The sequence below is a fragment of the Bombina bombina genome, chromosome 2, assembly GCF_027579735.1.
Source record: "Bombina bombina isolate aBomBom1 chromosome 2, aBomBom1.pri, whole genome shotgun sequence".
NCBI lineage: Eukaryota > Metazoa > Chordata > Amphibia > Anura > Bombinatoridae > Bombina > Bombina bombina.
In genome coordinates this window covers 1,221,507,083-1,221,531,600 of record NC_069500.1, presented here as the reverse complement: position 1 = coordinate 1,221,531,600, position 24,518 = coordinate 1,221,507,083, and the positions used below count along the sequence as shown (strand labels likewise).

General features: G+C 37.0%; 1 protein-coding gene across 1 annotated transcript in view; it reads right to left on the bottom strand.

Annotated features, from left to right (window-relative positions):
- Positions 1 to 272: 272 nt before the first annotated feature.
- Positions 273 to 24,518, bottom strand: part of LNX1 (ligand of numb-protein X 1) — a 327,123-nt gene continuing 302,877 nt past the window's right edge. The window contains exons 10-11 of the mRNA XM_053703967.1: positions 2,446 to 2,604; positions 273 to 891 (exon numbers count right to left, since the gene is read on the bottom strand). Of these exons, the coding sequence (XP_053559942.1) occupies positions 756 to 891; positions 2,446 to 2,604 (295 nt within the window). The 3' untranslated portion in view covers positions 273 to 755. The remainder of the gene's footprint in view (positions 892 to 2,445; positions 2,605 to 24,518) is intronic.

The following is a 24,518-nucleotide window of genomic DNA, read 5'->3' as shown; positions in this document are numbered from 1 at the left end:
TACTCCGGTTAAAATCATAGTAAAAAACTCTGGCAGATTCTTCCTCAAACTCTGCCAGAGAAGTAATAACACGCTCCGGTGCTATTGTAAAATAACAAACTTTTGATTGAAGTCATAAAAACTAAGTATAATCACCATAGTCCTCTCACACATCCTATCTAGTCGTTGGGTGCAAGAGAATGACTGGGACTGACGTAGAGGGGAGGAGCTATATGCAGCTCTGCTGGGTGAATCCTCTTGCATTTCCTGTTGGGGAGGAGTTATATCCCAGAAGTAATGATGACCCGTGGACTGATCACACATAACAGAAGAAAAAAGATTCCACTAGTGAGAAGATCACGTTCATCATTTTGTCATAGCCTCCATAATGTAACCACAATGCAACACTACACAAACATTTTTTTCTGGTCAATGCACTAGTGGCAGAGTTTGAAGCTATCAAGATAATGGAACTTTAAACATACAGTGGAGTGTAATTTACGCTAGTTGACGCATGGAAGGAGTACAGATAACTCTGTCTAAGATTTGATAAGACAACATATAAACACATAAAGTACATCTAAACGGGTAATTCGCTTAATGAAGGTGTAAAACTGTTTGACTTCTGGAATATACTGGCATGCAACTTTAACACAGCATTGTTGACTTAATTCCAAAACCGAAATACAATGTGGGTGAGTGAAGAAATAATACCAGTATTCATTTGTAAGTTCATCTGGAATGTGTTATACATATATTTAGTCTTCTGGTGCATCCTACAAGAAGGATCCTGGCCACGACACAATTGTAAGGACCACTCTTCCTTTTATTTCTTTCAACATTTTTACTAAACAGGAATATGGCATTCCAGATGTGCATCTTCCATTCACAGCAAGAAGCATGTCACCACACCTGGGGAAACAAAAAATAAGACATTATGTAAAAACAAAAATAAGAGAAGAAATTTAAATCATTCTTCTGACATGAAGCATTAAATAATATATATATAAATCTAGTTTATGGTTAGTGTGATCAAGTGCTGGATTAGGAGCCACTTATAATTCAAGATGGGTTCTCATGCACCCCCCACTCCAATTATTTTCTATTTAGAGGAGGAGAATGTTAAACCACAATCATCAAATTATTATTTTGAGGGCCTGATAGTAAATGTATGCCTTTAAAAAAGTTAACTTGCAGAATTTCTATGATCTTTAACACTTAATGCCAGTCAGTTGTGTGTGTGGTAAATAGCTATATTTGGTATAAGGTAATAATATTTTAAGAACAGCTCAACTTAGCAAAGAGAAATGACAGTCTATTGTTACATTAAATGGGCAGGGTAGTAAAATAAAAAAATAAACAACTTTCATGATTCAGAGCATTCATTTTAAACAGCTTTCCAATTGATTTCTGTTGCCAAAATTGCTTTATTTTCTTGATATCCTGTGTTTAAGAGCATACTTAAATAGGCTCAGAAGCAGCAATGCACTACTGAAAGCAAGCTGAACACATCTGGTGAGGTATATGTGCGTAGCAACCAGCTACCAGTAGTGCAATACATGGTTTATTTCTTGGGAATAGGAAATTATAAATAAAAAAATCTGTTATGTCTAGAAACCCCTAATAAAGTTTATTGTTGTATTATTTTCTAGTAGACAAGTCCCTCTTTAAAAATAATATATATGAATTTTGTCGGTATAGCCAGGTTATCTCTGTGGTAACAGTGAACACCTTGCAAGAAAAAAAGTGCTTTGATTACTATACTGCACAAATGGCCCTATATAATTTATATTATAACCCCCAAAAGCCCATATGGGCCCCTATTTCATATATGCCTACCCTTGATGACAAATTAGTAAGATAATCAAATTAACAGCAGTGGTCACCTGCCCATTTTAAATATTATTTACTAAACTCTTAACAAAAGTATACACTTCACATGCCATGAAATATAAATATAATATTGGTATATTCTGAATCTGCTGGCCTGCTGAACACCCCCCCCCCCCCCAAACAAACAACAATATATAATTTGTGTGGATCACTCACTGAAATGTGACTTACAATAGTGTTTAAATGTAAGTAGCAAAAAAAAAAACTCGCTTAGCACTGGGGTGTGAAAATGGCTTAATGGCAAAAGGGTTAACAACGAAGGAGAGCGTTGGCGTGCAGCATCAGATGACTTGGCCTCCAGAGTCACCGGATCTAAACCCAATAGTGATGGTTTGGAATAAGATGGATCTGAGAGTGAAGGGAGTGAAGGAAAAGCAACCAACAAGTATCCAGCATCAGTAGGGTATCTCCAAGTGTTTAACTGGTATTGTGTGTATATCAAATATAAAAGTAAAGAAATATACATTATATAGACAGAAACACATATATACTTTTTCAGGACCATATGAGCTGTCATAAATTACATGCATAGTAGGTATTATAATATGTCATAAACGCAGACTACAACATTACCTGATCCTTCCATCATAGTATACTGGAGTACCCTCTAGTATGGATTTAATAAAGAATGCCTTGTTTCGCCTGCAATCCTCTGAACCGCCAACAATGCTGAATCCCAGACTTCCAGCTGTATTCCTTCTTAGCTCAATATCTCTGCAGCTGTACAAATATCTTAAATAAAATAAAAAAGATAGAGCTCATTAATTATTTAATGAGATTTAACTGCTTTAGATTCTGTTTAATCTGCACGATATTGTTTTAATTAAAATGTTCAACGATCATTTAGCACATTTACATTATCTAAATATAATTATTTGTAATCATATTCTAATATTAAATTAAGCGCTGGTATAATTAAGTCAATGGTTTCACCCATGGCAAGACTGCAACTGCTGATGTAGTAAAATAATAGATGACAATTTCTTGGCCCACACCCTATAGATAAATGATGCATGAAAAAAAAGAACTGTTTGAGGTCTGGTGATTACTCCAGTTGCTTCACTCTATTGTTACTGTATAAGGTTGCTTTGTAAAAAAGACTGGTTTTGCTATGACATCCTCTCCAACTACTCTTTTGTGGGGAAAGTGTTTTGTAGCAAAAAATACAATTTTCTTGAAATGCATATTATAAAAACACACAGAAAAACGGAGTTTAGCAAAAAAAAAAAAAAAAGAAAAAGGAGATGTAACTAGGAAATGCAAACTATTGGAGATTGGCTCACAACGACATTAAGCTCATTTTTGGCTTCCTCAACATCATTCTAATTAATTACAAGCATGTATTTTATATTAACCTGCTTAAATTATGTAAATTATGGAACATCTAGATTTTCTAAAGTCATAGCGGGTAAACACATCAAAACTTCGGGGTTTTTTTCCAAGCGTTTACAGATCAACATGGAGCAGAAAGCGGCCAATTGAAAATGAGAATGTCTTGCAATAACTGATTCATTGCTACTGATGACTACCTTGTTTGATTTGCTGGCAGTTTGTTAAAGTCTCCATACAAGCTAAATTCATTATGTGTGTAACCTTTCCCATCACTGACGGCTAGATTTAGAGTTGGGCGGTAGCCATGAAAACCAGCGTTAGAGGCTCTTAACGCTGGTTTTTACCGCCCTCTGGTATTTGGAGTCAGTCAGGAAAGGGTCTAACGCTCACTTTGCAGCCATGACTTTTCCATACCGCAGATCCCCCTACGCTATTTGCGTATCCTATCTTTTCAATGAGATATTTCTAACGCCGGTATTTAGAGTCGTGGCTGAAGTGAGCGTTAGAAATCTAACGACAAAACTCCAGCCGCAGAAAAAAGTCAGTAGTTAAGAGCTTTCTGGGCTAACGCCGGTTCATAAAGCTCTTAACTACTGTACTCTAAAGTACACTAACACCCATAAACTACCTATGTACCCCTAAACCGAGGTCCCCCCACATCGCCCCCACTCTAATTAAATTTTTTAACCCCTAATCTGCCGTCCGCACGCCGCCGCAAGATACGTTAAACTTATGTACCCCTAATCTGCTGCCCCTAACACCGCCGACCCCTATATTATATTTATTAACCCCTAATATGCCCCCCTCAACGTCGCCTCCACCTGCCTACACTTATTAACCCCTAATCTGCCGACCGCTATTATAATAAAGTTATTAACCCCTAATCCGCCTCACTCCCGCCTCAATAACCCTATAATAAATAGTATTAACCCCTAATCTGCCCTCCCTAACATCGCCGACACCTAACTTCAAACATTAACCCCTAATCTGCCGATCGGATCTCGCCGCTAGTCTAATAAATGGATTAACCCCTAAAGCTAAGTCTAACCCTAACACTAACACCCCCCTAAGTTAAATATAATTTAAATCTAACAAAATAAATGAACTCTTATTATATAAATTATTCCTATTTAAAGCTAAATACTTACCTGTAAAATAAACCCTAATATAGCTACAATATAAATTATAATTATATTGTAGCTATTTTAGGATTAATATTTATTTTACAGGTAACTTTGTATTTATTTTAACCAGGTACAATAGCTATTAAATAGTTAATAACTATTTAATAGCTAACTAGTTAAAATAATTACAAAATTACCTGTAAAATAAATCCTAACCTAAGTTACAATTAAACCTAACACTACACTATCAATAAATTAATTAAATAAACTACCTACAATTACCTACAATTAAACCTAACACTACACTATCAATAAATTAATTAAATAAAATACCTACAAATAACTACAATGAAATAAACTAAAGTACAAAAAATAAAAAAATATTTACAAACATTAGAAAAATATTACAACAATTTTAAACTAATTACACCTACTCTAAGCCCCCTAATAAAATAACAAAGAGCCCCAAAATAAAAAAATGCCCTACCCTATTCTAAATTTAAAAAGTTCAAAGCTCTTTTACCTTACCAGCCCTGAAAAGGGCCCTTTGCGGGGCATGCCCCAAAGAATTCAGCTCTTTTGCCTGTAAAAAAAAAAACATACAATACCCCCCCCAACATTAAAACCCACCACCCACATACCCCTAATCTAACCCAAACCCCCCTTAAATAAACCTAACACTAAGCCCCTGAAGATCTCCCTACCTTGTCTTCACCTCACCGGGTTCACCGATCGGTCCAGAAGAGGGTCCGAAGTCTTGATCCAAGCAGCGGCTGAAGAACTCCATCATCGGGCTGAAGTCGGAAGTCCATCATCAGGATGAAGTCTTCTATCAAGCCGCATCTTCAATCTTCTTTCTTCCGGAGCGGAGCCATCTTCTTCCCAGCCGACGCGGATCCAACCTCTTCAAGCGACGCCTACTCGCCGAATGACGGTTCCTTTAAATGACGTCATCCAAGATGGCGTCCCTCGAATTCCGATTGGCTGATAGGATTCTATCAGCCAATCGGAATTAAGGTAGGAATATTCTGATTGACTGATGGAATCAGCCAATCAGATTCAAGTTCAATCCGATTGGCTGATCCAATCAGCCAATCAGATTGAGCTCGCATTCTATTGGCTGTTCCGATCAGCCAATAGAATGCGAGCTCAATCTGAACCGTGTCGGCTGGGAAGAAGATGGCTCCGCGGAAGAAAGAAGATTGAAGATGCGTCTTGATAGAAGACTTCATCCCGATGATGGACTTCCGACTTCAGCCCGATGATGGAGTTCTTCAGCCGCCGCTTGGATCAAGACTTCGGACCCTCTTCTGGACCGATCGGTGAACCCGGTGAGGTGAAGACAAGGTAGGGAGATCTTCAGGGGCTTAGTGTTAGGTTTATTTAAGGGGGGTTTGGGTTAGCTTAGGGGTATGTGGGTGGTGGGTTGTAATGTTGGGGGGGGTATTGTATGTTTTTTTTTTACAGGCAAAAGAGCTGAATTCTTTGGGGCATACCCCGCAAAGGGCCCATTTCAGGGCTGGTAAGGTAAAAGAGCTTTGAACTTTTTAAATTTAGAATAGGGTAGGGCATTTTTTTATTTTGGGGGTCTTTGTTATTTTATTAGGGGGCTTAGAGTAGGCGTAATTAGTTTAAAATTGTTGTAATATTTTTCTAATGTTTGTAAATATTTTTTTATTTTTTGTAACTTAGTTCTTTTTTATTTTTTGTACTTTAGTTAGTTTATTTCATTGTAGTTATTTGTAGGTATTTTATTTAATTAATTTATTGATAGTGTAGTGTTAGGTTTAATTGTAGGTAATTGTAGGTAGTTAATTTAATTCTAACGAAATAAATTATATTTAACTTAGGGGGGTGTTAGTGTTAGGGTTAGACTTAGCTTTAGGGGTTAATCCATTTATTAGACTAGCAGCGAGATCCGATCGGCAGATTAGGGGTTAATGTTTGAAGTTAGGTGTCGGCGATGTTAGGGAGGCGGATTAGGGGTTAATACATTTATTATAGTAGCGGTGCGGTAGGCAGATTAGGGGTTAATTATTGTAGGTAGGTGGAGGCGACGTTGTGGGGGGCAGATTAGGGGTTAATAAATATAATATAGGGGTCGGCGGTGTTAGGGGCAGCAGATTAGGGGTACATAGGTATAATGTAGGTAGCGGCGGTGTACGGAGCGGCAGATTAGGGGTTAAAAAAATATGCAGGTGTCAGCGATAGCAGGGTCGGCAGATTAGGGGTTAATAAGTGTAAGGTTAGGGGTGTTTAGACTCTGGGTTCATGTTAGGGTGTTAGGTGCAGACTCAGGAAGTGTTTCCCCATAGCAAACAATGGGGCTGCGTTAGGAGCTGAACGCTGCTTTTTTGCAGGTGTTAGGTTTTTTTTCAGCTCAAACAGCCCCATTGTTTTCTATGGGGGAATCGTGCACGAGCACGTTTTTGAAGCTGGCCGCGTCCGTAAGCACCGCTGGTATCGAGAGTTGCAGTGGCGTTAAATATGCTCTACGCTCCCTTTTTTGGAGCCTAACGCAGCCATTCTGTGAACTCTAAATACCAGCGGTATTTAAAAGGTGTGGGGGGAAAAAAGCACGCGTAGCTAACGCACCCCTTTGGCCGCAGAACTCTAAATCTAGCCGTGAGTGTTCATTGTCCAAATTCTTAACTGCCATCAGCCCTCTGAAGGTCATATTTTATTTTTTAATATTTTTCATAGTTATAAAAGAATGGTTTATTCACTCTTTTAACACTGTTTAGTTGTTTTTAAATGGTCAACTGAACTTGCAAACATACAATATCTACAGTCTGAAAAAGGCCAAAATAAGAGAAAAAGCTTTTAATGCATTTACATTGTGCTAAGTTACTTAAAAACCATTTGAAAACTAGGTTTAAAGTTTAAAAATATTTTATTATACACTGTGCAAACCTTTTCAAATGTTGCAAGCTCAATTACACCAAGAACATACTAACATGTATTATATATGGTTGTCTTTAAAATGATGGTAAATCCTAGACTTCTTGAAATGCTAGGATTTACCAGCGCCATAAATAAAGGGGACTTTCAGTCGTGAAGTGTATGTAAAAAAACTTTATGCTGAATGTACCTTTATTTACAGAGGGCAAGATTACAAGCAGTGCGTTATTAGTTTTCCACGGGCTATTACAAGTTTTTAAAAATTGCGATTGCACGTGCACATTCGCCTTTTATACAACAATCCTTTCCGCGCTTGAATAGCTATAGTTAACAGTTTTGGGCAACATAAAAGTTTCACGAAACACTTCAAAAATACATTACAAAGTACAGTTACACTCATATTAACACTGTCTAATAAAAATTATTTTTAAAAAATATTGCACACAAAAGTTATAAGGGTTTAAAGATACAAGATCTTAGGTGTTAGGGAAAAAAAAGCATATTCGCATATAGATCTTGAGATATCTATACATGTATACTGTATATTCATATACATATCTCGCTATAAATAGATATATCAATCCAAAAATCAGCACATATATAGAGAAATATGTATTTAAAAATAAATAGAACATATTCCGTTACAAAAACATTTTTTCGCAATATGAAATATTCGCATTTTCATGGGCACAACATATTAGGGTTTTTGAGTGTTTTTTTTCTATTTGTCTTCTCCATTGATTTCTATGGGGAATACGTGAATGTGCATGCGATTTGGCTGTTTGGATTATGTGGCTTAATGCACGTGCAAAATAAGTTATATGGCAACTTATAATAGCTGTGCAACCCCAAATGTAAAAAAGCAATAACGCGCGCTGTGTTTTCGCAATTGATTTGCTGTGTGACTTGTAATCTTGCCCAGAGTGTTTATGCCTAGCTGAGCACGTCCGGCAGCCCACGGCAAAATGTTATTTTCTAAGTGAAGTGACGTTTCCAGCTCCTAGCCAATAGCGTGGCAGCCATTCAGCATAATGTCTATCAGCTAGCACAGCTATTGGCAAAGAGGTGGAAATGTCATCTCGCTGAAAAAATAGCGTTTTGCCGTGGGTGAATGGAGGTGCTCAGCTAGGCATAAACTCGCTGCAAATAAATGTACCTTTAGTATGAAGTTTTTTTATTCTTCATGACGGAAAGTCCCCTTTATTTACAGCGCTGGTAAATCCTAGTGTTTCAGAAACGGTAGAATTAACCATCACTTTAATGATTGTTAATCCTTTATACACAGAAGATGAAAAAGCATAAATCAAGAAGACTACCAACAAACAATTGTTTTGTTCTTCCTGGGTTCCGTAAAAGCAGAAAAAGCTGCTAACTCCTACAATAAACCTGTGACCATAATGAACACATTTTTGGCATTTAAGTCAAAGCATAACAAGAGAGAGTTACTATATTGTTTGTTGAATTTAATAAATAGTTAAAATAGTTTACATTTTTTAATAAACTTCATTGTCTGCCATTAAGTATTGTTTTTATTAGAATACTTTCACCAGAGGTTAAACTTGTTTTTACTGGGAACAAAGGTAGATCAAGAGCTAGACAAATAACTGTGAAGGACATTGACAAATCTGTCCACTGTCCAGCCTTATTAGACTGTTATAGCACAAACGGCCCCTATATATTCAGGAATTTAACACTAACATTTGGACAAAGCTACCTGGACCAGTCTAACTTCACTCAGTCAGTGATGTATTGACACAAGCTATGATATAGTTTTTGTGTGAATTATATTGTAAATCTGGTGTTGGGTAGGGAGGTGAAAATCAGCTATGGCCAAGCTGAGCTCTCAAACTTCAAAGACCCATACATCCAATCGTAAAAAATACAAATTGGAGGAACAATGTGGTGACCCCTGGGTTGTGATTGAGCGGCACATGTGGTGAGGATAGGTGGCATGAGAATGAGGTTTAAGCATTCTTATATGTAAATATTGCCTTTTACAGGCTTGTCTGGTAGGCTTGAGTCTAGAACTTCCATAGTTAATGGTCCAGATTGATTAAAACTTGTTTTTTAAACTAATATCTCATGAAAAAAAACTTCTGAAAACGCCACAACTGAAAATTTGTGAATTTCAAAGAGAGTTGTACCCACCCCTCTTCATATTCACAAATTGTGTGTGGCTCTCCATTATGTCTTGTAACAAGCATAGAACGAGCTCTACTGTGAAGGATATTGGATTCACAAAAACACCCTTAAAATGTTATAAATGAATAAAATCAGGAACAAAATCACATGATAAACAGTCCACTCTAACATATGCAAAAAAGGGGTGGGGGAAGTAAAAGAAAAAAAAATATTGAGGCAACCACATCAGCATTGCAATAGTGACACATGAAAGTAAGAGTCTGAATTCTGAATCCCTGTCATTAGTGTAGTTATAAAAGCCTGACTATGCCTCTGGAATGTCTATGTCCCACGTCTCAGTCTGCAAGTTCTCAGAGATACCTCCTGTTACTATCCAATGAGACTACTTTTCCATATCAAGAAACGTGAACATTTTACACTTGCAAACATTTACCATTTATCCTTTTTTTAAACAAGTTACTTATGTTGTTGTAGTTGTATTTATTGTTTTATCTCTTTTCAAGTAGTTATTGCTTCATGTGCCAGATATCATATATATGATATGATATATAATGATGCTCAATGAATTCCTAACATGATCTGGCTTTTACATAGAGGATCCTTGACAACCTCATGAGAATCTAGAGTATGGTTGTCAGGTGTTCAGTATTCAACCAGGCAGTCCAGTATTTTAGCAGGCTGTCTAATAAAATCTTTACAAACTGGACTCTTAAATGTCCAACTTTTAAAGGCAATGAGTGTTAAATGTAAAATGCCTCCAATGCCTCAATGCATTACAAATATAGAGCAGAAAAAAGTGAAGGGAAGTCAACTGGGTCAAATCTCTACTGGCAACAAGAGGTATAATTATTGATTTGTATGTTACTGGCATCCAATGGGTAAAATGACAGCCTAGTTGTGAAACATATACATGGTAGGATCAAGAGTGGGGTTTAACACAAAGCTTTGGTGGGGGAAGGCATTTTGTGACCCCCCACAGACCATCATCCTTGTCACCTACTGATTGTTCAATTTTTATGGAGGTGCTGGCAACCCTTTTATCTAGAGCAATATATCTAGGAGTTCTGTTTCAGAAAAAAAGCAATAAGGAGGACAGAACTACAGGACAAAAATCAAAATTTGAAGCAAATGCAGGATTTGGGACAGTGGGGACCTCTGTAAACCCTACACAGTTGTCTACTTGGCCTTCAGGTAGAACTGCCACTGACTGGTAACAATGATATGAAGTTTGTTTGTTGTAAAGTTGTAGATTTTAGCCAATTCTGGTTATTGTAATACAAAAACAACCTCTCATTTTTTGTTTCTGACTCATTTCAATAAATATTAAATAAGCTGATATTCAGCAAAGCCTTAGATTATTGATGCAATAATTAACCGAACTCCTGAACAAAATCTAATGTGCATACATGTTCTATTACTTGTACAATGTGCCTTCATGTCCTACTATTGTTAGATTCATTTGTAATTAATATGTTGCTATTGGCTCAAAGGCCAACATTATCAGATCATACAATGCCTGCAGAGCAGTGGTGGTGCCAGAAACCTTATCATGGAGGCAAACACTTATGGGTTAAGTCACGGTTGTTCCACAATTGGGGGCAGGGTGGGTGGAGTATTTAGTACCTTTTAACCCTCTTCCTTAGCCCAATAGGGTTGCATTGCACACTCTGCTGCCCCCTAGAACCGCCACTGCGGCAGAGATCATTTTACTTTGCTTACAATAAACTGGCCAGGTAGGGAGTAGTTTTACAGCTGGGCTGCTGCAGTATTTAAATCCATTGTTTGAAATAAGCTAAATTTACAACAGAACTTTGTCTAATGCCTTATCTGTGAGTCAGTTGCTTGCTACCACTAGGTGGCACCTATGAGCTAATCATCAAAAAAATTAACATTTCTAAAGGAAGATGGGACTCTCAGATCAAAAATAAATACAATAGCTGACATTCCATTTTCAGATTTTAGCAAAGAATTACAACATTTCCTCTTTAACATATTACTTTTTCAATAAACTATAAAGAAAAATAAGATCACCTATGTCCTAATTAAACCAAATGTTTGGAAATGATTGATTTGCCAAGAAACATTTTTTTTCCGTTTATTTCAAAGTCGGCTGTGATTATTCAGCATTTTACATTCAATTAAGAATGACACCTAAATATCCAGCATTATTGTTAACTGTTGAACGGTATCTGGTAAATACATTATACAGTATGATGTGTTAAACTCCTTAAAGGGACAGTCTAGGCCAAAATAAACTTTCATGATTCAGATAGAGCATGTCATTTTAAACAATTTTTAAATTTACTTTTAGCACCAATTTTGCTTTGTTCTCTTGGTATTCTTAGTTGAAAGCTTAACCTAGGAGGTTCATATGCTAATTTCTTAGACCTTGAAGCCCACCTCTTTCAGATTGCATTTTAACAGTTTTTCACCACTAGAGGGTCTTAGTTCACGTATTTCATATAGATAACACTGTGCTTGTGCACGAGAAGTTATATGGGAGCAGGCACTGATTGGCTAGACGGCAAGTCTGTCAAAAGAACTGAAAAAGGGGTAGTTTGCAGAGGCTTAGATACAAGATAATCACAGAGGTTAAAAGTATATTATTATAACTGTGTTGGTTATGCAAAACTGGGAAATGGGTAATAAAGGGATTATCTATCTTTTAAAACAATAAAAATTCTGGTGTAGACTGTCCCTTTAAGTAAAAGTTCTATAGTGGTTTTTAAAACATTTGAAATCTGTTTCTGTTTAACACCCGATCGGTGGCCGGAAAGGGAGGAGCTAGCAGCAACGTGGGACGCTAGCACCGAGCTCAGGGATTTTTGAGCTCTAGAGATCTAACCTACCTGCGTTATTCCTTGGCCGGGTGACTCACACTGGCCCGGATATATACTAAGCTCGACAAGTCTCCTACTCACTCGGAACCTAAGGATAACATCTGGTCCGGTGTTGATTTGTTTGGTCCTGACAGGGGAGCGAAAGCGAAGGAGCAGGCTGAGGGCAAGGCTGTAGCCGCAGAGGTGTCTGTGTTCGGCGGCCTTAACACACAGCGCTCCTGGATGATCCCCCCTTCACTGAATAGCAGTACAAAGGCCCCGGCTGCATCAAATAGGACCTGGTTGTTGGAGACCGGCTTGTATCAACAAGGTATTGTGTTTTCATTCAGACGGAGTGCCGGAAGAAGCAGGTACTACGGGCAAGGCTCGTTTATTTCTGACTACCCCCTCTTTACTGTGTTAAGTGCCCCAAATCTTTAATGACACTCAAGCTAGGTCCCCCTGGAATCTAGAGCTGGACTGTAAGCTGGGAACATAAGCTTGGCCAGGGATAAAGGGGAAGTCTGATTGCCGCTAGTTGTTTGAAGGCTACAGGTTAAAACTCCCTCATAGATCGCCCCAATGTTCCTTATACTATAGCTGGTTAACTGGACTTTAAGCGGGCAAGAGCTGAGGGCTGAGGGTATGGATCAAACAAAGCCCTTAAAAGCTGATAAATGGTTAAACGAGTAAGCTAGTAGCCTAAATCTGTAAATCTCTCTCTGGTACAAAACCCTAAAATCAAGGGATATTCTACAGGACCCCCTAAAGTAACAACAAGAGGACCACTGCTTTGAGATGTGAAAAGGGGTGAGGTGGTAGGAAAGTGTTGCCCTCTGAAGGCAAAGTCCCCCTGGAAATAATTCGTAGCTGATTACAGAGAGGATATATTATCAGAATAAGACCTGAGACATTAAATCAATCCAGTGACTTTAAAGCTCCAGAATAAAGACTGCATAAGAGTGTTCTCTAAATATCAGAACTTTATAAGCTGAATGTGATTTGCTTAGTGTAACAGAGAACTAGCCTATCAGAGTCCACTTAGGGTTATATACCCTAAATATAAACATAAAAGAGTGGTCACATTCTGTTATGTAGCACTTCTCATAACAACTCTGCTGCAGTTCTTGCTATGGGTATATAAGGTTTTTTCTCAAGTGTACCTGTCTCTACAGACAAGAAATAGTTTACCGGTTAAGTTTTATGCATATTAAGGGTCTGGTCTTTCTCTGTTTTTTTTTCTTTTACTTTTTTTCTCTCTCCTTCTCCAGAAGTATATAGCTGACTGCGTGCTAAAAATGTTTGTTTTCTGATACTGTGGCAAACTACAGAATTATTATTGGGAAGTGTAATAAGGTTTTTAAAGCGGCAGATACACTGTTCTTTTTTTCCTTTTTCTTTTTTTCCTTTTTTTTCTCTATTCCTCTCCTTCTTCACTCTCACTTTGCTGTGTTTTTTCTTTTTTTGCTTTCATATAATTTTTTTTTATTCACACAAAAGTATTACTGTAACAAGAAAGTTTATATTGATAAATAGTTTCTGTTGACCTTTACTACTAATTAAGAGGTTGGAATATATGTAGTTAAGTTTTGCACAAAATATCACTATTGTGTTCCGTCTGGTATTGTTTTCAACCAGCAGGAAAGGGGAAGGGGATCTTAAGAGTTTGTTTTTCTTCTTCTAATTTCCCTCTCTTGGGACACGCTTGCACGATATCTGTTGTTGACACCACGATATACACTCATAAAGTAGAGAGGGCATAAAAACCTTAGTTGACAAGACATTAGTACTATAAACCTAAATTTGAAAACTGGTCCCTCTGTTTGACAGATTTATTTACCTATATGGAAAGATATATTTCACATTCCAAAACACTCTCACCTAACATGCCGCCTAAACCGAAGGAGAAAAAACTTAAGCCTAATGAAAGTAGTACAGAAATATATTTACAAAATGAAACAACTTCAAGCTGTATAGATAATCCATCCCTACTACAGCAAATTTCAGAATTAATTATGCCACAATTTGAGTCCCTAAGACAAGAAGTGGCCGCAGCTACAAATGAAATTAAACAATTTACAGCACGGATGAACGAGTTAGAAACCAGAGTGTCGGACATGGAAGATAGATCAGTAGCTCAAGATCAGATGATCAATTCGCATGATAGTAAACTTAACCTTATACAATCTAAAATTGAGGAACTTGAAGACAGGTCTAGGCGCAACAACCTGAGGGTTGTTGGCCTACCAGAAACGGCAGAATACCACGACCTGATAAACTTTGCATCTAGTCAGCTTCCTAAGCTGGTAGGGAGTACTGCTGAGAATGTAAGGTTACCCATAGAGAGAGCCCACAGAATAGGAGCACCCAGAAGGAACTCAGATGGCCCTATTAAACCTAGGGTTGTAATTATTAAATTTCTAAATTTTCAGGACAAGTTTCACATACTTAGATTGTATCGTAAAAACAATAATATCATGGTGGGGTCCAGTAAATTATTACTGTTTCAGGACTTCTCATACGAGACTCAAAACAAACGTAGGGAAATGGCCCCATTTTGTTCCCAACTAATTAGAGCCAATCTAAGAGCAAGACTTGTATATCCAGCAAAGATTGTAGTAGATAAGGATGGAGAAACACATACTTTTACAAAAGTTGAACAGATTAAATTATATTGTCAGAGCCTAGGGATAGTATAAAATTGTTTGGACGGGGAAATATATTGTTCAAACAAACACGAGATCAATAGGATGAATTTTTGGATGTTTATTTATCTGTACTGTTCTTTCTCTTGCTGGAGCAAGAAAGAGATAGAGAACAGTAGCAGAGTGGAGTGGTCATGGGGCGGAGCGGGGAAGGGGGGTCCGTATAAGGGTTTTTTTTTTTTTTTTTCTTCTCTCTCCCTTTTTATATACTATTAAGTTCTCTGTTCTGCATCCCTCAATAATATCTTAAATGGTTACTCTTAATTTTCTTTCTTGGAACATTGGAGGGATCTCATCTCCAATTAAAAGGAAATTGCTGATTAGACACCTTGGGAGACAGAAACCTGATCTAGTTTTTATACAGGAGACCCATCTTCGGCCCAAGGAGGCCATGAAACTTAAAAGTAAGTGGGTGGGGGAGGTAGTGTACACCCCCTATGATAAGACCAAAAGAGGCTTGGCTATCCTAATAAATAAACAGTTGACTTACAACATCATTTCAGTCCTCAATGATATTAACGGGAGATTTCAAATTCTTGAGATAGAAATTAACAACTGTATCTTTGTTCTATGTAATGTATATGGACCTAATGTGATAGATAGAGATTTTTGGGAATATATTAGTTTAAAGTTGTTTTTACATATTGGGAAGAATATAGTGGTTGCTGGCGATTTTAATATGGCTTTCTCACATAGTTTGGACAGATCAAAGCCCAGATTCACTCCGAGAAAAGCTAGGGAAGCGGTAATTTTACAAAAATTTTGTCAAAAATTGGCTTTGCAAGATATATGGCGGACACAAAATCCAGATCAACGAGAATATACATGTGCGTCATGCGCACATTCTTCCTTTTCTCGAATTGATTACTTTTTAATTGCGAAACATATGCTAAAAATGAAAATTGGGTCTGCAATTCAGGACATTGTGATCTCAGATCACGCTATTATCTCATTGAAGATAAGTTTGACTGATAAATCTTTAGCAGGTAATAATAGGTTATTCTTCCCGCAGTATCTGGTAAATAATGCCAGCTTCAGAAAATGGATGCAGAATAGATGGAATCTATTTCAGGCTGATAATGTAAATTACCTAGATAGGCCAGAAATATTCTGGGAGACAGCAAAGGCGGTCTTCAGAGGCGAGATTAAAGCGTACTTAGTAAGAACTAAGGCGATTCGGGCTAAGAGAGAGGAGCAACTTTCCAATACATTGAGAAATAGTTACCGTAAATATCTTAGCAACCCCTCTATTGATCTTTGGACTAAATATAAAAACAATAAATTAGTATACGACTTCTTCTTAAAACAACAATCAAATGCAGAAGAACAAAAATTGAAGGCTTTTTATTTAGGGACACAGGGTGTTTCGGCTAAGTATATTGCGAGAATTATCAGGATCAGACAACAAAAGAATTTTATTCCTGCACTGAAAATTGGGAATAATAGAGTGACCGATCCTGTAGAAATAAGGGAAGCTTTTTTTCAAACTTTTCAACAGCTTTATGCAACCAAACAGGTTAATACGGTAAATAAGGAGCAGTTTTGGCAAAGAGTAAATTTACCCCAAATTGGATTAGAAGATCTCCAGCGTCTTAACGAACCTATATCTGGGGAAGAAATAAGTAGTACTATAAAAAAGTTAAAATTGGGAAAAGCTCCCGGTCCAGATGATTTGCCGGCCGAATTTTACAAAATACTATCGGAACATATATCCCCAGTTTTGGGTAAATTATTTAATGAATACTTTATAGATAACAAACCACAATCTCCCTTATTTGCGGCATCCAATATAGTCTTGATATTAAAGAAAGGTAAGGACCCAGAATTTCCATCTTCTTATAGGCCAATCTCACTCCTTAATCAGGACTATAAAATTCTTACATACATTTTAGCCAATAGATTAAAATCTCCCCTAGGTTCTATGATACACCCCGACCAGACCGGTTTTATGACGGGCAGAAACCCAGTTAAAAATCTACGGAAAGTCCTTAAGGCGGAGAAGAAAAGACAGTATGCCAAGCCTGATCAAGCTATTCTTACAATTGATGCTGAAAAAGCATTTGATGCTATCATATGGGACCATCTTTTCACTTCTTTGGAGAAGTTTGGTATAACGGGCATCTTCCAACAATTTATTAGACAGCTTTATAGAGAACCATATTCTTCAATAATAGTGAATGGGCAACCTACTAATAGGATCGTTCTTAGATGTGGAACCCGGCAAGGCTGCCCATTATCCCCATTCTTATTCAATCTATCCATTGAACCATTGGCAGTTTACTTGCGGAATGTAATGCAGGGCATTCAGATTGGAGGGCATAGATTGGTCCTTTCATTATTTGCAGATGATTTATTGCTTTTCCTTAGTAACACAACTACTTCTATCCCCCAGCTTATTGCGATATTTAATACATTTAGTTCCTTTTCAGGTTATAAAATTAACTATGAGAAATCTGAGATTATGTGGATACATAAACCCCGCAACTCTGGGAATTATCCTTTTAAGGAAACAACACAGATTACTTACCTAGGTATTACATTGAGCAAAGACCCTAATTTATGGTATGAGCTTAATTTTAAGCCATGTATTAGAGGGCTTGATAGGAATCTCAAGAAATGGGGTAATTTACCAATATCAATTACAGCTCGAATTACACTGATCAAGGTGGTTTTGTTTCCAAAGCTTCTATATTTCTTACAGAATCTACCTTTGTTATTATATAACAGAGACCTGACCTTGCTCCAGAGGAGCTTTAATCAATTCATTTGGCAAGGTAAGAAACCACGTATCTCCATCTTTAAACTATCACTACCGAAAGCCTATGGCGGTATGGCATGCCCCAATGTTAAATTCTATAATTATGCCGCCTTAGCTAAATTTGCGTTAGACTGGATCTCTGAAAGAGAATTGGTTTCCTTCTTTGAAATTGAATCATCAATAATTAAGCCTTTTAGCTTAAAGGCAGTTCTGCATCACCCTGTAAGTAAATTGCCTGGAACAATACACCAAATGACTATATTTAAATCTATAGTACAGGCCTGGCCAAATGACTATATTTAAATCTATAGTACAGGCCTGGCAAAAAATATGTAGTGAACTAAGAATTGACTTTCGCAAATCAGAGTTCTTGCCTTTACGAGGTAACCCGGGCTTTTTACCGGGATTAGACCCCTCTATATTTCAGACATGGTCGGAGAGAGGAGTGTACGATGTAATCCAGATATGTGAAGGCAAAAATCTAAGGCTTCAGTCGTTTGAGCAATTATCTCTTCAATTTAATCTCCCGAGGTCCAGTTTCTTTGCCTACTTACAGGTTAGGCATTGGATAGAGGTATTAAGGCAGGACACAGGACCAGAAATTGATAGCCAAGAATTAAAAATAATTTTAAGAGAATATCGGGAGGGGGTGTGCACTATCTCCCGCATCTACAACACTATCCTGAAGATTGGGGGGAAGCGTAATATTTTGGAAATAACGAATAAGTGGGCTAAGGACAAGGTTACTTTAGATATCACGACAACTTTACAGAGTATAACACTGGTATCAGGTGCTACGATTATGCATAGTTGGAAAGAATCACACCTCAAATTGTTAAATAGGGTGTATTATACACCTGCCCGATTGGCAAAATGGAACCCTGAAAGGCAAAATTGCCCTAAATGCTGTTATGAGAGTGCAGATTTGCTACATTGTTTCTGGACTTGTCCAAAAATACATCAATTCTGGCAGAAAATAAATTTTTGGAGCAATAAGATAACAGGGATAAGATTTAAATTGACCCAATCACAAATTCTCTTCCTGTGTAAATACACCCCTGCCATTCCTAACAATAGATTAGTTAATCTACTTATTTTGATAGGGAGGAATCTAATTCTTAAAAGTTGGAGAGGTAAAAAAAACCCTAGATTCAAAGATTTCTTAAAAGAAGTACAACATCAGATGGTATTTGAGCAATATAATATTAGAGATATCAATTCTAAACAGTTACCCAGGTTCTTTAATAAATGGAAGAGATTTATTGGCTCCCTCCCCATGGGAACACAGAGTCAGCTCTTATCTTATTGGAAAGGGTCCACGTGGATACAACAACAAATCGACAGGGGAAATCTCCCAAGGTTCTGGTTTTTAGAGCCATAGATGAGTGATGTGCTATATAAGTTGGAAAGGGGGGTAATATATTCATTCCCCCTCTCCCCTCCCTCCTTTTTTTTTTCTCCCCTCTTCTCTCTCCCCTCTCTCCTCCTCCTCCTCCCCTCCGCTTACCACTCGCTGCCCTCTTCTGGGGCTGAACCTTAGAAGGCTGGATGGCTAAAGTTCCTTAGCGATTTAGCATATTAGGATTGAGTTTTGTTGAGAACCACTAAATAGACTTCATGTAGGCAAAGGTACCTCCTAATAAGTACGGTTATGGGTTATGGGAAATAGACATATATAGAGTCAAAATTTGTTGATCCTAGATTCAGATATTCTAGGCAGTCTAGTGTTTGGAGGTATCAGAGTTAGTTTACAAGCCTTCAGAAAGTAGAGTAATTTGGACTTATTTAGATTAGTAATTGGGTCCAAGGACCGAATGTCCATTTAAAGCTAGAAGATGTTAATTATTAAACTAAAATCGAACAGGGCTTGAGCGATAATACTGAGGAAGGGATTTTAGAAGAACCTCCCTTCACCTTCCTTTTTTTTTCTTTTCTGTTCTTCTCTTGTTAAATTCAGAGGTATATGATATTGGTCTATATTATCATAGATATACAAGGGGTTTCTCTGAAATGTTATTTTATTTTCTCTACGTGATAGATGCTTGATATCTGATACTTGTATTCTTTTATTTTTCTTTTTGTTGTTTTGTTTGGATCCTGTTTAGACATGATGTGGATACTTTTCATATCTATGTGTTTCAAATGAATGCAATATTTTTCTTTTCTGTATTTATAAAGTCTTGAAAAAAAAAAAAAAAAAAAGAGAAATCTGTTTCTGAATCCTATTGCATTATTATACTAATATTATGTATAAATGTGTTGTGTCACATTTACACTGTGTACCATACATGTGCATTTTGTTTAACCATGAAGCTACAACGACGAGTCTGACTTTCCTCCCTATTACACTTCAGCTCATTTTAGCTCTTCACGAATCAGACTCCTCTAAATCTCCAACTACACTGACATTAAGGATATTATTAAAGAAACAACAACAACCCCCCCCCCCCCCCAGCAACATTGTTTTACTACAATTCCATCCCAGATCTCTGATTTGTTCCAGGATTATATTGCACTGATGTTAAAGGCACATAAGACAAGTTGGGATAGAGACAAAATATTAATAATATGTACTTTAATTACTTCACCTGCACATTTATACTGCAGTGCCTCGCCATTAACACATTTCCTTGTATGACTGTATCTATATCTATTGTTTCTTTGGTAGAATGAAAAAGTGCACAGTGATTATCTGCTGGAGCATACCTAGAAGTTGTGAATTCAATTGAAATACAATGCCTGTGTCTAAACACACACTGATAAGGGGGGGAGTAGACTGCTCCAGACAGCATGGCTATTTAAAGGGATATGAAACCAAAATTTTTTATTTCGTGATTTAGATAGCACATGCAATTTTAAGCAACTTTCTAATTTACTCCTATTATCAAGTTTTATTCATTATCTTGGTATCTTTATTTTAAAAAACAGGAATGTAAGCTTAAGAGCCAGCCCATTTTTGGTTCTGCGCCTGGGTAGCGCTTGCTGATTGGTGACTAAATGTAGCCACTAATCAGCAAGTGCTGAACCAAAAATAGGCCGGCTCCTGACCTTACGTTTCTGCTTTTTCAAATAAAGATAGCAAGATAACGAAGAAAAATTGATAATAGGAGTAAATTAGAAAATTACTTAAAATCGAATTCTCTATCTAAACCATGAAAGAAACTACTGTGGGTTTAGTATCCCTTTAAGTATTTTTGCTGATTTTTGAAAATTATTTTAAAATATTTTTAAACAATTTTTTTATGCAAACTGTTTTTACTTAAAGGAACAATATACACTCATTTTTTCTTTGCATAAATGTTTTGTAGATGATTTATTTATATAGCCCATAAAGTTTTTGATAGTTTTGCTTATTTTTAAATAACATTGCTCTGATTTTCAGACTCCTAACCAAGCCCCAAAGTTTAAGGAGAATACCAACGTATACCTACTCCAGCTTGTGTAAAGGGTATTTTCATATGCAAAGGAGGGGGGGTCTGATATTTCTCACTTGCAGTGGGTGTTCCAGTAACCTTTTAAACAGAGCTAAACTGGAAGCTTCTAAGTATGTTTTTAAACCGTTTTATACTGGATTTTTATAGCAGTATCTGTGCATATTATTCTTCATAGTAGTGTCTATTACATGCAGTTATATGAAAATTGGTGTATACTGTCCCTTCAATTAGCCCTTTTAGGCTATGCAATGATCTCAACATGTTTTATGGCATTTTAATCTTTATCCCCAATAAACAGACCAAATTAATATAACTGGGATCAGCATGAAAACACATTTATAACCGAGGAAGTTTATGGGCACACCTGAAAAGTCTGCTCAGGCTTTTATAGGTGGGGATCAGGAGATGCTCGTAGTCTTTTGTGGAACTGACACATATAAAGGAATTTGAGAGCAGTGTGTGTGTGTGGGGGGGGGGGGGGCATTTTGACAGTATGACAATCAAAAACTGGAACCATCATGCAAAATGTAGGACAGATGGGATCTTTGAATTCCTACCCGGATAATACCTAATTGTAATCTGGCAATGATTTCCATTATATAGCACTGTTATTTCCATTATATATTAATAAAAATTTAAATACATCAAATGGTCTGTTGAATCCAACATCAATCTTAAAAGTTATTTTAAAATAGTAGTGGGGATGTAAATAAAAAGGGGGTGTATCCAGTCTGTGAATTGTAATCATGTGACATCACTTCCTGTGAGATCAGCTCACATGACAAACAGCATACATTATGATTTATTTATTCTTTTAAGTTAGCAGATCTGATTGTACATCACTAAGGATTTCTTACACAATCTTTGAATTTTAGAGCTTTTCTGTATGGTGAAAGGACAATTAAGGTAGAAAATCTGGAAAAGTAAGAGATCCTTGATGTCTAATGATTATAAAGTACAGTGCAATAAAAAGTTTCCAGTTACACACTTGAATCACACATGCTTTTCCAACAGGGTCCCACTGAAACACTTGTCAGTGCTGCAGTGGTCATTACTACAGTCATATCATGTTATACCACAAGTTTATTTAAGTCAGAAACATCTGCAGGGCATCTGTCAATCAAAATTGTGTGCAAAATGAATATTTTGTTCTGATAAATTGGTTGCAAGGTTATTGAATTGTACTCATAGAAATGACCCCCACAACGTGATATTTTGCAAGGAGAAGGAACCTTAAAGCCACATAGTTTCAGGATTTTTTTCACTATGTAATAATATGCATCTTGGCAAAAGCAGTAAAAGGAATTCCAGATGTGGAATCTTAGGCCCGCAAGGTCACATAAGTTAACACTCAAGGTCACCAAGCATAAGAATGAGTCAGTTACATTTGGTAATGCTAAATTGCCCAAGAATCCAGTTAACAGAAACTGATTTTAAAAACATACAAATAATATAGACAGACAGATATTTGAACGCTGATTTCTTTTTAGGCAGCAGAGATGTATGTGCTGCCAGTGGGGGTTTAGTTTGCATTTACATTTTTGCTGCCTAGTGTGACTGTTTAAAACTACCACTACGTGAAAGGGACGTTAAAGGGACAGTCAACTCAAAAATGTTTATTGCTTAAAAAGATAGATAATCCCTTTGTTACCCATTCCCCAGTTTTGCACAGCCAACATGGTTATATTAATATACTTTTAACTTGAGTGATCATCTTGTATCTAAGCCTTTTCTGACAGCCCCCTGATCACATGACTTTTTATTTAGCTGTGTTGTGCAGAACCCATGGCCGTGAGCACAATGTTCTCTATATGGCCACATTAACTAGCAGTCTCCTGTTGTGAAAAGCTAATAAAAGAGCATGTGATAAGAGGCTGTCTGTAGTAGCTTAGAAGCAGGCAGAAATTTAGAGGTTTAAATGCTATAAATTATATTAATCTAACAATCAGCCAGATTACGAGTTTTGCGTTATGGCTGCTCGCTAATAACTTGCAAGTTATTTCCACCGCTCACCTTTAATAGCACTGCTATTACAAGTTTGCGAAAACCCGGCTTGTGCGGGCGATATGGTTGCGTTGAGATCCATACCGCACACAAATACAAGCGCTGCTTTGACGTGCTTGTGCACGATTTCCCCATAGACATCAATAGGGAGAGCTGGCTAAAAAAAAGCCTAACACCTGCAATCGCGGAGCATAAAGCTCCGTAACGCAGCCCCATTGATGTCTATGGGGAAAAAAAATGTATGTTTAAACCTAACACCCTAACATAAACCCTGAGTCTAAACACCCCTAATCTGCTGCCCCTAACATCACCGCCACCTACATTACACTTATTAACCCCTAATCTGCCGCACCCAATGTCGCCGACACCTACCTACACTTATTAACCCCTAATCTGCCGCCCCCAATGTTGCCGACACCTACATTACACTTATTAACCCCTAATCTGCCGCCCCAACATAAATTTATTAACCCCTAATCTGCCGACCCCAATGTCACTGCCGCCACTATGCTAAAGTTATTAACCCCTAAACCCCTGGCCTCCCACATCACTAACACTAAATAAATATATTAACCCCTAAACCTAACCCTAAGTCTAACCCTAACATAACCCTAACCCCCCTAATTTTAACATAATTAAAATTATTCTAAATAAAACCTACTATTAATAACTAAATAATTCCTATTTAAAACTAAATATTTACCTGTAAAATAAACCATAAGATAGCTACAATATAACTAATAGTTACATTGTAGCTATCTTATGTTTTATTTTTATTTCACAGTTAAGTTTGTATTTATTTTAACTAGGTAGACTAGTTAGTAAATAGTTATTAACTATTTACTAGCTACCTAGTTAAAATAAATACAAATTTACCTGTAAAATAAAACCTAACCTGCCTCACACTAACACCTAACATTACAATAAAATTAAATAAATTAAATTTAAAAAATACATTTATCTAAATTACAAAAAATAATAAACACTAAATTACACAAAATAAAAAAAGAAATTATCAAAAATAAAAAACGAATTACTCCTAATCTAATAGCCCTATTAAAATAAAAAAGTCCCCCAAAATAAAAAAACCCTAGCCTACATTAAAATGCCAACAGCTTTTAAAAGGGCCTTTTGCGGGGCATTGCCCCAAAGAAATCAGCTCTTTTACCTGTAAAAAAAAATACAAACAACCCCCCAACAGTAAAACCCACCACCCACACAACCAACCCCCCAAATAAAATCCTATCTAAATAAACCTAAGCTACCCATTGCCCTGGAAAGGGCATTTGGATGGGCATTGCCCTTAGAAGGGCATTTAGCTCTTTTACATTGCCCAAAACCCTAAGCTAAAAATAAAACCCACCCAATAAACCCTTAATAAAACCTAACACTAACCCCCAAAGATCCACTTACAGTTTTGGAAGACC